This window comes from Benincasa hispida, chromosome 11, assembly GCF_027475165.1.
Source record: "Benincasa hispida cultivar pf3 chromosome 11, pf3_genome.v1.1, whole genome shotgun sequence".
Lineage (NCBI taxonomy): Eukaryota > Viridiplantae > Streptophyta > Magnoliopsida > Cucurbitales > Cucurbitaceae > Benincasa > Benincasa hispida.
In genome coordinates, this window is record NC_143488.1 from 52,371,854 (window position 1) to 52,387,779 (window position 15,926).

The 15,926-nt window shown below is 34.0% G+C and overlaps 2 protein-coding genes across 2 annotated transcripts; one reads left to right on the plus strand and one right to left on the minus strand.

The window, feature by feature from the left end:
• Window positions 1-1,158: 1,158 nt before the first annotated feature.
• On the plus strand, window positions 1,159-8,485 carry LOC120091764 (uncharacterized). Its single transcript, XM_039049885.2, has 7 exons — window positions 1,159-1,344; window positions 1,811-2,298; window positions 5,250-5,302; window positions 5,410-5,474; window positions 5,585-5,663; window positions 7,173-7,478; window positions 7,792-8,485. Exons 2-7 carry the CDS (start codon window positions 1,859-1,861, stop codon window positions 7,944-7,946), a joined length of 1,098 nt encoding a protein of 365 aa, XP_038905813.1. The 5' UTR covers window positions 1,159-1,344; window positions 1,811-1,858; the 3' UTR covers window positions 7,947-8,485.
• Window positions 8,486-9,754: 1,269 nt separating this feature from the next.
• LOC120090163 (Gibberellin-regulated family protein) lies at window positions 9,755-11,589 on the minus strand. Its single transcript, XM_039047686.2, has 5 exons — window positions 11,526-11,589; window positions 11,323-11,420; window positions 11,163-11,225; window positions 11,019-11,052; window positions 9,755-10,114 (listed from the first exon to the last, which is right to left on the minus strand). Exons 1-5 carry the CDS (start codon window positions 11,548-11,550, stop codon window positions 9,933-9,935), a joined length of 402 nt encoding a protein of 133 aa, XP_038903614.2. The 5' UTR covers window positions 11,551-11,589; the 3' UTR covers window positions 9,755-9,932.
• Window positions 11,590-15,926: the final 4,337 nt, after the last annotated feature.

Sequence of the window (15,926 nt, forward strand, 5' to 3'; positions counted from 1 at the left end):
ATAGTAACTCTACCGTTGAGGTTTAAATTTTATTTCAATTTAATCATTAATTTCAAAATTTACATTTTTTAATTTTGATTTTTAACTAAATACTCAATTTGGTTAGTTTTGACATTGATGTTTATTGATTAATTTAAAATAATTATTAATTAGAAATTTAAAATTAATGATGAAAAAGTAGTGTAAATTAAATATGACATAATTATTTTAACTCTTATAAATTAATTATTATATATTAACCTTAGAAAATCAATTGAAACCTAACTCAAACTTCAAAAATAAATTTGTGTCATTCTGAAATTTAGGGTTAAATTAAAATTAAACTCAAAATTTAGAAACTAAAAGTATAGCATTATAAAACTTAGAGGCCATATAAAAATTAGACCTAAAACTTAAGGATTAAAAAGTATTTTTCCGTAGATTAAATTATAAATGTAGTCTTAAATTTTGAAATTTATGTCTATTTGGTTAGTAAATTTTAGAAGTGTCTGATAAGTTTTAAGACTTTCACTTTTATATCTATACATGAACTTCGAATTTTATATTTAATAGATATAAACTTGAGATTTGTTAGAACCAATTAACCTATTAAATATAGAATTAAACTTTACCTCTAATAAAACTAAGTTTTAAATTCTTTTATGCAATAAATTAATGAGTTTTAAAAATTTTGAACTTGTAGAAGATAATTGTACAATTAAATCAAATTTGGGTCCAAAATAAAATTTATCAAACTTTTTAAAACTTAAGTTTTTTTTTTTTTTCCATTTACTTGTATCATCATCAACAAAAATTATTGAAACAACTATATTCGGCATGCGTACTCGCTCTCGACTCTTGTTATTCTCGTTTCTTGCTCTCGTTATTATAGAAAGATAAAAATGAGAGTGAAAACAGAGACAACAAAAGTATAAAAAATACACTTTAATAAAATTATGTCAGATTTTATTTGAATTTTCTAAAATAATTCACTGTAGGAAAAAAAAGGAAAAAATATATTTTTAATCTCTAAATTTTAAGAAATGTGCGTATTTGTTCTCTAAAATTTCAGAGGGATCATTTTAATCCCAAAATTTAATAAATAAGTGAAAAAAAAAGTCTCAATTAGAGTACTTAGACATTTTTTTAATATTATCTTTAATAATAATATATCATTTTGAAAATTAAAAAAAAGAAATGTTTTTCTCTCACCTCTCTCTTCCCTGGTCCTTCTTCCCTCTTCATCTCCAATGTATATATACCGTCGTTGTAGCTCAAGAGACAACAGAAGAAAGCCGATTAGCAGCAACAACGGATTGAGTCAAAGACAGCATAACGCTAGGCTTTACGTCGTCCAAATTTCAGGTGATCCTTCTCTCCTTCTAAATTAATCAAGTTTTCTTCTTTCAATGTTTGATTCAAATATGTAACGGATTTTTACTTTTGAATTCCACGATTCCTGTGAAAACCTACTCTTCTTTGTGAAATTTATTCAACTAACATGCTTGATGCATCAAATTCCCATTTGAATCACGATTCATCGAGCTGCTTAATGTTAAATTTCAGTTTGGCCGAAGCCTATGAGCTCACTGATATAATAATGTCCTCTCCTCTCTCTCACGACTTTATACAACCATACAGAGGAACAATGTCGAATAAGTTCTTTTATGCTATGGTTTACCTGTTAAAATATTGTATACCGAACCCATTTTGGTGTTTATTGTTAATTTTGAATTGGAATTGAAGTGGTCTGGAGGTAGTATCATGCATATAGTTAAAGCTTAATTGAAGGCAAGGAGTGAAACTAATGGGGTTTCACTTGTGTTTGCAGAAACATTGTTTATTAGGCGTTTGTGACATCTGTTATTGATTTATTGTCATGCCTGACCTTGTGCGTGAGAGGCTCTTCATTGGAAATATTGGTGATGCAGCAGAAGTTCTACAAAATGGTGGCTCAGAGATCACACATATGCTATCGGTTCTTAGTTCTGCGTCGATTTCATTTTTTTCTGAATGGCGCAGTGGATTGACAATCCCCACCAAAGAAATTAAGAAGGTATATGTAGGTGGGACGGGCTGTGATTCACCTTCTGAGAGTGACTATGTTGATGGGTCGAAGAGTTCTTTATCACCTGAGAAGCTCTTGTACTCGTTGGAATATGCTGGAAAGGATTTGAAGGTGGTGAGGATGGCAGTGCCACTGAGAGATATGGAAAATGAGGATCTGTTGGATTATTTGAACGTGTGCTACGATTTCATTGAGCGGGGTAGAAATGAGGGATCTGTTCTGGTGCATTGCTTTGCTGGAGTATCTAGAAGGTATGCCCAACTATCATGTTGTTTTGCTTTGGATATGTGATATGCTATTTCTGCTAGGTTATTGTGAGGGTACTGTGATTTTTCCATCGTTAATTATGAATAAACTCTGTTACTATTAGTTATTTTGTTCTACTGGATATGGATGTTATGATGGCTTCCATCATAAGGAGGTACTACAATCATATAAATAAAGTTTGTGCAGAACAAGTAAATTATCTCAAATTTTGTACACGAATTGTTAGAAAACTAGCTGAATGTGAGATATGGAACATTCTAAGATATCTGGCGCAGTTGCCTCCCACAATTTTGAGAACGAAAATTGATAAAACTACAAAATAGAAAGATATACAGCGGCTTTGGTCAAATATCATGAAGGGAAAAGATCTGTTTTCAGCTTTCTGGAGTTTGCCTTGGGGAACGGTAGAAGAATTAAAATGTGGGAACACAATTGGTGTGAGGACTGGGATGGAATCCTTGGCTATCAAATACCCAAATATTTATTCAATTACCTTGAAGAATGGGGCCTCCATTGCTGCTGATTGTTGGGACCGTGAGCAGCAAACTTGGGACTTGGGGATTAGAAGACATCTCTTTGATAGAGAATTAGAGAGTTTGGTTAATTTGATTGAGTTCCTAATTGGTTGGGTTGTGAGCAATGATCAAGATAGAATGAGATGAAAGATTGACTCATTTGGCTTGTATATTGCTAAATCCACCTTTTTGATGCTAACCAATAGGGAAACGACATTGTCCTACCCTTTGGTGAACGGAAATTCAAGATCCCAAAAAAAGTCAGTTTTTATTTGGTTGTTGGATTATAGGAATTTGAACACCCACATGAACTCCAAAGGAAACTTGGAAATTGGGTGAGGCCTCCTTCTGTGTGCTGTTTGTGTTTACATGAGGAAGAGAATCTTGATCACATATTTCTCCACTGCCATTTTGCGGCTAATGGGTGGAATATGTTATTTAAGGAGTTTGGGATTGCTTTTTTCCCTCCAAAGAAAATTGATGATTGGCTTTTGGAGGTGCTTGACAGTAGCTTCGTTGGTGGTAGGGGAAGAGTCCTTTGCTGTTGTGCAACACACTCTCTTCTTTGGGGCCTTTGAAAGGAAGGAACAACCAAGTGTTTAAAGATAAGCTTTCGGTGCAATACAATGTCTTTTGGTGGTGTATAAATCATACAAAATTCTTTTGTAACTTTTTTTTTAAACAGGTGGCAGACTTTTCTTTGATAGTTTTGACGGGGAGGTGCAACCTCTACCCCATGCCTTAGGCTGTACTTATTTCTCCTTTTGAATATGAGTTTCTGTTTCTTATTTTTTAAAAAAAAAGAATAGAGGAAAGAGGAACTGAGTGAGACACGCAAACATTGGATAAAAGATTGTGGGACAGATGATACTCTCAAAATGTTTTCACCCTATTGTTATTATCTTTCCATCTAGTAAAATTTTGTGGTTCATATCGAAAAGACATGAGGAGATATCCCAAAATTATGCTGGAGGTCACTAAAGGAATTCTCTTCAATTGGCCATGATGAAGAGAGACTAATCAACAAAAACTGTTTTCAAGGAAGTTGTAAGCATTCCCCTAATGTTTCATTAAAATATAAGGAGAAAAAAACAACACAAAACCGAGGAAACACAGAGAAATCCTCAAGTTCAATAGATCAATCCAAAGTTCAAGATAACAGAAAATAGCCAACTACCTAGCTTATTTTGAGAGGGCTGGTAACCTCTTCTACCAACTTAACTACCTTAAATTCCTAATAAGACTACTGCCCTCTCGTGTAGACATGTAACATATTCCCACCGCTGACCATCAGTGCCTTTACTACCCTTGCTTGCATATGTCTTCAATATAGGGGCCTCACAGGAGTTGGGTTTCACGCTTGCTTGTTAGAGGGTTATTACCGCTGTGTTGACTCTCTTGAGTTTCACCAGTAATTATGGCGTCTTTCATCTCATTAATCTCTCTTTCTGTTTCTCCTACCCTCTCTTCAAGTTTTTTTCTAGCCATGTTTCCTAACCTCTTCAAGATTGGATGTGCTCTAATACCACTTTGTAAGCATTTCTAGGAACAAGTCAACATATGTTCTTTTAAGAATATACTTACTGTTCGATTGAATTATAAGGAGAAAACAACACAAAACGGAGGATATCATGGAGCAATCTCCAAGTTCAGTTCGTCAACATGAACTTCAAGATAACAGAAAATAGCCCAAAGCCAGCTTATTTTGAGAGAGCTGATAACCTCTCTTGCCCATATCACTACCCACACCCTCAAAAACACATTCTTTCCCTACTGATACTACTGCCTACCCGTACAGACACTTCCCACTACTATTCATCAGTAGGTGAATTTCCTTTACTACCCTTTTTTGCACGTGTCTTCAATATAGAGGGCCTTTTAGAAGTCTGTACGAAGTAGCATGAAGAAATTCTTAATTCCATCTTTTGAAAAAATGTGCCTATTCTTCTCCAACCACAAACTGTAGAGAATGACTCTAAAGACATTGAACTATAGAGAACTAAATTTTAAAGGAGAAATGCTTAGAACTTGATACAATAGTTCATCATCTCCAAGGAAGCGCTAAAGATTTTTGAATGTGTTGAATTTCGTCAACCAACATGCCTGAGATTTGAGAATATTGGCAAAGGACAAAAGCATCCTGTGGTCTTTTCTTGATTATCTTTAATGACCTGGTACTCTGATACTAGAGTTTTCTTTACTAAAATGTAAAGGCTTCTAGGAACGAATCAACTTATGCTTTTGAAGCAGACAAGATTCTCCCCATTCAAGAGCAGCATACCAAATTCTTTGAAGTTAAAATCTAGGAATGATTAATGTACTTCATGCTCTAGCATAGATTAATCCAGCCCTATTTGATGATTTTTCAATTTTCTTATTATCAAGTATTTATATAATTTATTTTCATTTATTCGTTGCAGTGCTGCCATCATCACAGCATATCTTATGAGAAAGGAACAGCTATCTCTAGAAGGTGTGACTAAGCATCATTTGCTTGAACTACTATGAACCAGTGTATAAGTAGTTGCTTATGGTCCCAACCAATTGCTAGTTTTCTTTCTTGACTATCCGTTAATGCAGATGCCCTTGGTTCCTTACGACAAAGCAGTGAATTTGTCAGCCCCAATGATGGATTTATGGAGCAGGTGCTCTTGGAAATATTGTTAATTCATAAGATACTGAAAGGTCTTGTGCAAAATCATGGCAGTAGTTAAGCCATTCTAATTTGCTAATTACTAATCTATATCCTTTCCAGTTAAAACTGTTCGAGGAAATGGGTTTCAAGGTTGATTATGCCAGCCCTATATACAAGCGTTTTCGCCTGAAAGTATTGGGTATGTAGTGCTTGTTTTACTGCCCCCTGCTGAATTGTTTCAATCTAGTTCATTTGTTTGAATGCATACTGCTGTTATACAATTCATTTATTTTCCTTAAAAATCTTGGTTTTACACATTCTTTGTTTGATCTATTTTCTCTCTTCCCCTCCAGATTTAACATTCAATTTTATATTTTTTATTTATCTTGTAACGGACTTGGATAGAATCCTAGAATTTCTTGATGTTTGTATGTTGTAGGATTCTATAGTTCGTCCGTGATTAGTCCAGGGATATATATACACACACAGACACATTTATTTGGTTCGGATGTTATTTTAGATTCTGAGTTTTAGTTGTCTTGAGTCCAGCAACATATGACCGAGTCTATGAATTTAGGCCATAGAAAGAGCAATACCATTGCCGCTGGTGTTGCCACTCACAGATCTCAATATACCACAACCGCTATGGATCACAACAGCAAGGGACACCTGTTTTGGCGAAGATAGGGAGCCATGGATCACAGATTTTTGCCTGCGAAAAAATTGCATATTCAATGTCATATTCAATGTCTAACATTCATTTACAAATCACAAGAACTGTAAATAAAAATGAAATGATCCTTTACATGTCAAAGGACTTGCAAATAATTATGCATCGTCATCAACAGAGGAGTGTTGAGCCATCATAGTATTTAATCCTGGACCTGGCCAGGCCAGGTCAATGTCTCTCCTGATCCCGGAAGATTATATTATTCCTCTCCATCCAAATACTCCAAAAAACCGTGAAGATGCCAGCCCCTATCACGGAAAGGCGGGTGTTCAAGAATCTTCTCTACTATAGAGCTATAACCTTAGCTCCTAGTCGAACAAACATTGAAAAGCTGAAAGGAGTCTTAGATAGATTGAGCAAACTCAGACTCTCCAAATCGCTCATACGTCCCAATGTGGTCCCACCACAAATGAGGAATGTCTCAAATGTGATCTGGAGTGTTCACCCTTCTAAGCAAAATCTGTCACAAACAAACTTGACCTTCTTTGACAATTTCACCTTCCACAACAATGAAAAAGAACGGCGCTCATTTGACAGATTCACACAGGACACTGCAAAAAGAACCATAAGAAAAGGCTTCGGAAGGATGAGAACTTTAGAAATGAACATCCTTACCCATAGGCTTAACAAAGTAACATTTTAGTAGAAACTATAGGGATCAACGGAGGTGATGGCTCATCACTCCCTGAGGCATCCCATATCAGGGAGTGATGAGCCATCACCTCCATTGATCCTTGTAGTTTCTACTAAAATGTTACTTTGTTAATGATTTTTCCAATTAATATGAATAGGAATGTATGTTTGAGCGCACTTGTGTTAGGCTTTTGCTTTGAGAGGCTGACCTCCTTTTGTCTCATGCTTCTGGACCTCTAGTGGGTGATATTTTTCTTCCTCTTTCTGAATTTATTTTGATGACGTTTTATAGGTGCATTTCCTTGTTGCTTATTCCTTTGCATTATTGCCTTTCCATACTTTCAGGTGAGTCCTATAACCGTGGGGAAAAAATCAACATTTCTAAACTTGGAGCAGATCCAGGATTGTCCCGTGAAGTTGTTTCCGAGGTACAGTCATCCCAACAGGTAGATCGTTCCATTGCATGTGCATACCGCTGCAAGAAATGTCGAAGACTGGTTGCCTTGATGGAAAATGTGGTGGATCACATTCCTGGGGAAGGTGAGACGTCCTTTGACTGGTATAAGAGAAAAAGTGGAAACCCTTTTCACAAGTCAGAGGAACCTGAGTGTTCATCCATTTTTGTCGAGCCCCTTCGGTGGATGACAGGAGGTAAACCTTTTCTTTTGCAATCTCTTCCTTATCTTGTAATATCTGATAATTCAGACGTGCTCATTGAAAAGCTGGATCAAATTAACAGCCTTGTTGAAGCACACAATAGATTACTTGGACTGTTAGTTTGTTGAACCTTCAACATAGAATTTTAACGAAATCATCATCTGATATTTGTTTTTGGATAGACTGGTTTGTCGTGTTAAAAAAAAGGCTGTTAAGATCTAGGAAACACTCCACATGATGGTAGAGCCAATTTTCTAGGACCTCCAAGTATGAAAAACCCAATGCTGAATAAACTTCTATTATCCAGTTGAAGAAGGTGCATTGGAAGGAAAACTATCTTGTGCTCATTGCGAAGCTCGTCTTGGTTACTTTAATTGGTCAGGCATCCAATGTAGTTGTGGAAGTTGGATCACCCCAGCATTTCAACTTCATAAAAGCCGAGTCGACATCTCAACTGTCTAGTACTTTCTCGGGACAGAGGTTTCGTAATGCCAAACAAGGATGACTATAATCTCTCTGTTCTCATATGCGTAATGCAGATAGTAGATTGATACTATATGCCTCCTGCCATTAGGGAAAGAAACTACATACGGGTTTTGGCAATTCTGCTTCATGTATATTCTCTGCCACTCGCAATGAGATGGAAGATCAAATGGGGGAGATATCTTGTTCACTTTATTATGCCTCTCATGTGATTCCAAGTTTCTATGTCACTAGTTTGAGTTGATATTATTTTATGTATGAGTTTCAAACACATCCAGAGAAAGGGTTCAAATGTGCGTGTTGTCGACTTCTTGAGTAACATTTTTTTTCTTTTCTGTTTGTCATTTTAAACATATAGCATTCGATTGCCATCCAGGTTTTGTGATCTTATTCAGAAATGTTAGATTGTTGCGAGTTATTAATTTGCAGGCCCTGTAAGCATAACTTTCAGCCCTGAAGCTGGGCAATAATGTGTTCTTATTTATTTATTTATGATTGCTTCTTCACTTCAAACTAAACATGTAGAATGAGTATATTTTGTGGAACCATTCAATATTTTCATTTAAAGTCGCAAAGGTCTTATCTAGGAAGACTTGATTGAAGCATCAATTTTATGCTTCACTAACTTTTTACATTATTAGCTCCAAAAGTTTACGACTCCACTCTTTTTTTAGTTTATGAAATTGAAAGATAAGCATCAAGGTTATTGGAGATTTTGTGATGAGGAGTATTATAGGATAATTTGTATATTTTAGTTAATATTTAGTTTACTTGTTAATTTAGATTAATGTGTGTTTTAATTAGTATTTTAGAATTAATTAGTTAATTATCTGATTTCCTTGTAAGACTATAAATAGTCACTTTAAAGTTGTAAATGAGAGCTTTTGATCATCATTTGAATTAAAATATTGTTCTTTTGCACAGAGTTCTCTCAACCTAGGGGATGAACTTCTCTTGTTTGGCCATAGATTTGATCCAATACCTTCACCCCTTTTAGAAAAAAGGAACAACTCGTCCTCAAGTTCAAGGAAGCTTCTTTCTCTCGACTAATTGAGTGGAGTAGACCGACTGAAATCCTTTTAGCCAAATCGTTTGTGATGCATGCTTAGGTTTTAGTCGACACATGCTTAGATTTTCATGCATTAAGTTAGATTTTCCTACTGATTAATCGTCTTGACAATTTGCTTTTTTAAACAAGCAGGTCAAGTGCTTGCATGTTGGGATATTACTCTTGTTTTTCTATGATCACTTAAGCAATTGGTCATTTGAACGTTCAACACCCCATTTAATCTCCCCGACATTTGAAATCTATGCTTTCATTATTTTCATTTAATTCCCTTAAATTCCTTACAATAAAAACCCGTTCTTGTTACTGTGGGATTTGATGGATGATTTAGAGAGAGTAGTTTGATTTTGTGTAATCAACCCGTCCTACTTTTACTACAATTAGTTTTAGCTTGTCTCAATATAATTTGATCAAGGACTAGACAAGGACCCTTCGATCATTAAACCATTTATTCAATGTACCTCTAAGAAGTCACCTTCCACAAAAATCAAAACCATCTTTTCTTGTTTTGATAGTACATGTACATGCACTAAAATAACCTTAATTAATTTTCCTAGTGTCATTTATAATTAGCCAGTTATTTTTAATTAATCACTTGAAAATTAACTCAAAGTCTTAAAAGTGAACATTAGGTAATAAAAACTTAAAACTTTAGTATATATAAAATGAAGGGTAAATATGTAATTTTGTCAAACACTAAGGAGGAAATGAGAGAAGTAAATTGAAAAGTAATAATGGTTTGTTCTTTGTTGGCATAATTAAGAGAGAGGGTCAATGTGAACGTAGCTCAATTGACATAGTGCTCGTACTATCGATCTCGAGGTTAGAGGTTCGATTTCTCCACTACATTTTAATTACAATATCTTTGAAAAAAAAAAAATAGGGGGGGGTGTAAAATTCTAAGGGCATTTGGGGCCTCCTCTTTTAGTCTTCCATTCATTGTAGCAAGGACAAGTTTGCTTGTTGCCATAAGTCCCATAAGGCACACATAAGCATTTGGCACAGCACTTTTGACAAAAGAACATGCATGGCTTCTTGAATGCTGTCTTTAAGCATCTTTCTGTGCATCGAGGTCCACATTCTGCAACCTCCCTCAACTCAGTTCAAACTAATTAATCATAAACACCATTTAATAATCATTTAGTTTTTTAATATCAAATCCGTTTTTTCTTAACTATTTACTGTGGTTTATGTATTTTTTAAGTAAAAAAAAGGGTGAATTCTTAACTCAATTCCAAAAACAAAAAATGGGTTTGTAAAAACTATCTTTTTTGAGTTCTGCAAACAAGTTAAAACTTTAATCCCAGTTTAATAATCATTATTTGATCTTCATTTCGGCCTTCTCCCTATCCCTTCTAGATTTTTTTGTTTTGTATTTGCTTCTTTTGTGATCTTTCGAGATTTCCTCTGTACTAGATTGATTATTAATGAAATTTGGGGCAAAGATATGATAAAGGCATGTGTTATAAATATGTCAATCTAGTTGAGATATTCTAGTACACCTACTAATCCACAACTCCTATAATATCTTTCTCTAAAAAAAACACCCCTTCCACCTCTAAATTTTTTTTAATTTTATTATCTACTTTAATTTTTACTAGTATTTTTAAAAACCCAAGTCAAGTTTTGAAAACTAAAAAAAGTAGTTTTCAAAAATTTAAAATTTGGCAAAGTATTAAACTCTTTTACTTAAAAAAGATATAAACAAGAGGTTCGATTCCTTCAACCAATATATTGTAAAAAAAAAAAAATAAAATAAAAAGAAAAGAAAGAAAGAAACAAAAATACAAATCATTGTAAGAACTTAGAAGGAAAGTGACTTAATATTTAAAAATAAAAAATCAAATAGTTATCCAACAAAGCATTAGAGGTGGAAAGAAGGTTTATAAGCTTAGTTTTTTTAAAAAAACTAAATAATTAACCATCAAGATAGAATCAATTTACCATGAAAACATGAAAAAAAAATTCCTTTGATTGGTTTTTACCTTGAGGTTGAAGGCTGCCTTCAGTGACTCCATGCTGAAATTTTAAAAAGGGTAAAAAAAAAAAGAAAAGAAAAATTGCATACCTTAGTTTCCAAATTAAAAAAAATAAAGAAAATGACAGTAAACTGATGGCTTAAGCATTACCATGGGACTGGAAGAATAATTCCCACTGCTTTGGGGCTGTGGTGTTGGAGCCTCACTGATAGCCTAAAAACACCAACCAAAACCATTCATTTACATAAAAAATTTAGCTACAAGCCCAAAAAAACTTGGTAGTAAGAAACGTGGGTTTGGAGAAAATTACATGATTGTGTACTAAGAGAACACAATTGAGCAACATTACTAGAAACAACATCACCATTACTTGCTTCCTTGCCATTGCAAAACTACAATATAATATAGCTGCACAAGAGATAAGAGAAAAGAGAGTGAGAGAGAGAGATTGTATTGATGATTCATTGAGAGTGTTCATTATATGTGTATATATAGATATAGATATATGCACACATTGGATGGGAGAAAGGAAGGCCATAAAATATTGTGCGGTTCATAATTTTCAAAGGATCATCGTTTGTGTTATGCTTGTGAGTTGGAATGTGTACAAAATAAATTGTGTCATCTCTCTCTTTTTTTTAATTTTTTTTTAGAATAATCATGGTGGGGATGAGAAATCGAATGTCTGACTTCTTACATTTAGATGAGTGCAGCTCTGGATGCATCAAAGTATTTTTTTGTAGTCTTGTAGTATAAAAAATTTGTTAATAATTATAATGTGTTATTTGCAAACCCTATGGAATCTAGTTTTGGTTTTTGGTTTTTTATACTTGAGATATACAAAATATAAATGATTATCAAACGAGATCGGATTAAGAGGTGGGATTTCGTGTGAAAATGATGGGAGAGAATGACCCCACATTACTAATGCATGTGAACTCACATGTTTGTTTTTGGTGTTTTTAGTTCCCAACCCTAAGAAAAAAAAAAAGAGAAGAAAAATGATCCAAAGAGAAAGGGACAGAGAAAGGTGATATGCATGGGGGTTAAGGATTTGTTTTGAAATCTGCCCTTTCCAACAAAACTTAGGCAAAATAAGAGAATAGAGTTAAGAGAGGGAGTTTTTATTTATATTAATTGAGAGGGCATTTTGATGGATCTCGTGATCAGTTTTTGTCTCTTCCTTCAATCTATTTATCTTCTATGTTTTGGCAATATTTCCCAAAGCAAATAGCCGCACACCTCAACCACTCAAAACCCTACACAATGTCACTTCATATAACCCTTTACAAAATTATTTTTTATATTTAGGGGCGTTTGTGGCTTCAATTCCCAAACTTTCTCATATCAATTGTTGAATGAAAAAGGTTATCGAAGCTTCATGCATAAAGACATCAAATATAGGGGAGCCTAAATCTAACAACTCTGTTGAAGGAGAAGTGTCGAGTTTAGAGGGAACCTAAATAGTTCATTAGAAGAAAGCTATTAGTCTATCAAGATAGCTTGTCTATCAAATAAGTATTTCCTTGTTATCACTTACCTATTCTAATGAAACCTTTTCATTTATGCACAAGTGCCTCTCAGACGTAGGTGTGGTCACATCGAATTGGGTTACCAACTCTTTATGTCCATTGTCTCTAATCTCTCTTTTTCCTTAATCTTGTTTTTAGACATGCTTATGACTTTATGTTCGACTTGTGAGTAGAGGCTATTGCATCACTCTTTTTTATACAATATATAGTAAAATGTGTTGAACCTAATGGTGGCTGAAGGGTTAATAATGAATGAATGTTGTCTCTCTGATGAATCATATGTACTACGAAAAAAAAGATGTCTATTGCAATAGTTTTTTTTTTGCAACTGTTTGGTAAATATTACCAGGATTTATGAAACTACAACAGTTTCTTTCTAGCAACACATTACCAAATTATTGCTATTTCTACTTATTGTGACAATTTGTTTACAACATTTTTTAAATTGATATATATATTCAATTACATTTGGTCACGAACGACATATGTACAAACTATAACAAATATGTCTCTTGCAACACTTAAGTTGCAACATTTATGGTAAGTCTTGCAATAATAGAATTGATTACAATAGTTACTTCGAAGTGTTGATTCATTGCTTCCAAGATAGCTTAGTCGGTTCGACCTCACGCTGGTATATACACTTGGATGGTTCACAAGTGCATAAGTGGAAGGATCTCATTGATTCATTCCTAAAGCAATACAAATATAAGATTGATATGGCACTAGACCGTTTAGACCTCCAAAAATGGAGAAGAGTGTTGAAATATTTAAAGAGTATGCGCAACGATGGAGAGGCACAAGTATAACCCCCCTTTGACCAATAGAGAATTGACAGCTATGTTCATAAATACCCTTCGAACCTCGTACTATGACAGGATGATTGGGAGTCCCTCGACCAACTTCGACATCATAACAATTGGAGAAAATATCGGGTTTGGGGTGAAAACGGATGAATTACTGATTTTGCTTCAGAATAAAAAAAAATGACGACCCCAAAAAAGAAAAAAGGAGAGGTGCATGAGTTGAGCTCGACCTAAAGAACAACAACACATAAATCCTCACCAATTGCTGGATAAGCAAATTATTCTTCTAGCCATGGGAATGGAGGATAGAATCAGTTTGTTCAATCAAATTAGAGAAATACAAAGAATAATTGGAAGCAAACTTGCTTTGATCCTATACTCATATCATATACTGAACTCTTGCCACAATTATTAAAGATGAAGGAACTCGTATGAGAAGAACCTTGAGCGAAAATGGATCGACCAAATTCCATTAATTATCGAATATAAAGTTTACAGTAAACATACAACAGATATGCATTTAAAATCAAATTACATAATGCTTTTACAAGAAAAGGGTTCAAGATACAATACCTTTGAAGAACCTTTTTCTTCACGAATTCTCCTTCGAACAGAATCAACAACTTCTTGAAGACCTTCTTCAAGATTTTCTCGAACCAAAATCCGGGCACAACCACAAAGGAGTCCTTGGTATTCTCGGGGTGAAAACCCAAGAGTGGTGGACTCTGACTATTTTGGTTTGAGGGAAAGTTTTGGGTGGAGGAGGTGGATTGAGAAAACTCTCAAGAACACAAAACATAAAATGCTTCTGTAAGTTTCTCAATCGTCCAACAACATCAACCTACGTAAAGTGGAAGGGAAAGAAAAACTATTTTTCTTTTTAATCCTCTTGCCATAAAAAACATAACCACCCACTAAAATAGGTGGAGAGAAAAGATGGGGAAAAGAGTTGTAACTCCCTTCTTTATTATTAAAATAATAATAATATATTATAAATAAATATGATAACTAACTTATCATATTATATTTATATTAAATTATATATTATATCAAATATAACATATAACCTATAGTTTTAATATTGTATCACATACAATATAAATTGTAGTTTTTTTTTTATGGCATTTAATATAAATCTCATTTATATTAAATTTAACAACTATGAATCATATTCATAGAAAATATATTCAAATATTTATTTCCTCCCATTAAGCTATAATGTATCAAATACATTATGACAATTATATCATATACAATCGAAACAATTTAATTATATCATATATAATTAAATCTCTCTATTAATTTGAACAATTCAAATTAACCAAAAAACTGCTTTTCAACTAAATTCTTTTGAACTACCAAAGGGACCTCATGAACCTGTAGCTTGAAACTCCAAAGGTACATGAATAATTAATTAAACTCTTTAATTACATTATTCACCACTCGTTAATTGTCGGATACTCCATTAAAGACCGACAGCTGCACTCTTCGCACAACAAATATATTTTCGTGTCCATTGGATATAACCAATCAATAGTATGATGACCTTTCACAAATTGTTCGTAGTACAGTTGGGCCAAATTACCGTTTTGCCCCTATAGTTACATCTAACTCCTTAAGTACCATTAATCCTTCTAATGAACAATAGATCATAGTCCCAATATGACTAAACCCCTATCGGGCCAGAAAAGGGTGTGGTGCCACATTGTTCAAGACCTAGAATCAACCCTTAAGGGAGCAATTTATCTACTTACCTTTGCTTCAGAGAAGGAGTGAATTCCATCTTGTGTAGCTATGTTCTCAACTCCCCAATCAGACGAATCCCCAAAATGGAAGGCTTGTTAAGTCGGAGATTTGACCACTCACACCCATACAAATTAAAGGGCCGCCCTCATAGGCAGGAGTTCACAACTCACTCAGGATTCATGTCATGTTACCTATGGTCATCTTGGTGAAATGTAAGTCTCTATTATGAATGGTGTTATATAATGAGACCAAACATTTCGTGGTCTGGTCTTAAACAATCTCCTTTATATAGAATATCCTCGCTCGCATGTCTAATACATGAATGATCAGGATCATATCATTTGTAGCACTTTACAACAATTGTAACACTTACGAAGCATACCATATTCGTAGTGTCACAGAATAAGGTACCCAACCTTATCCATCTACTATAGACCATTCAGGTTATCACTTAAACATGATCCACCCATATGTCTGCACATACATGTTTAAGTTACAATGATAACCTTGGATGTTAGTTTATTGGTTCGTAGTTAATGCAACTAAAATATCACATATTTTTTAGACAAAGTGAATAAAATATCATATATTTTATTAATCATATAAAGAGTTTGTTCATACAATGTTTACAAACTATAGGACCCTACTGTTGGGATTAGTGTCCTAATTCTCCCAGAGTCTTGTAGTTTGTAAACTGTACACATTGTTATGAATAAAATAAGAGTTATTTTATTTGGCATTTACTCATATCCAATAAACAAAGCTCCATGGTTATTGTATGTAAACTTAAGCATGTATATGAGATATATAAGTGAATCATGCCTTAAGTG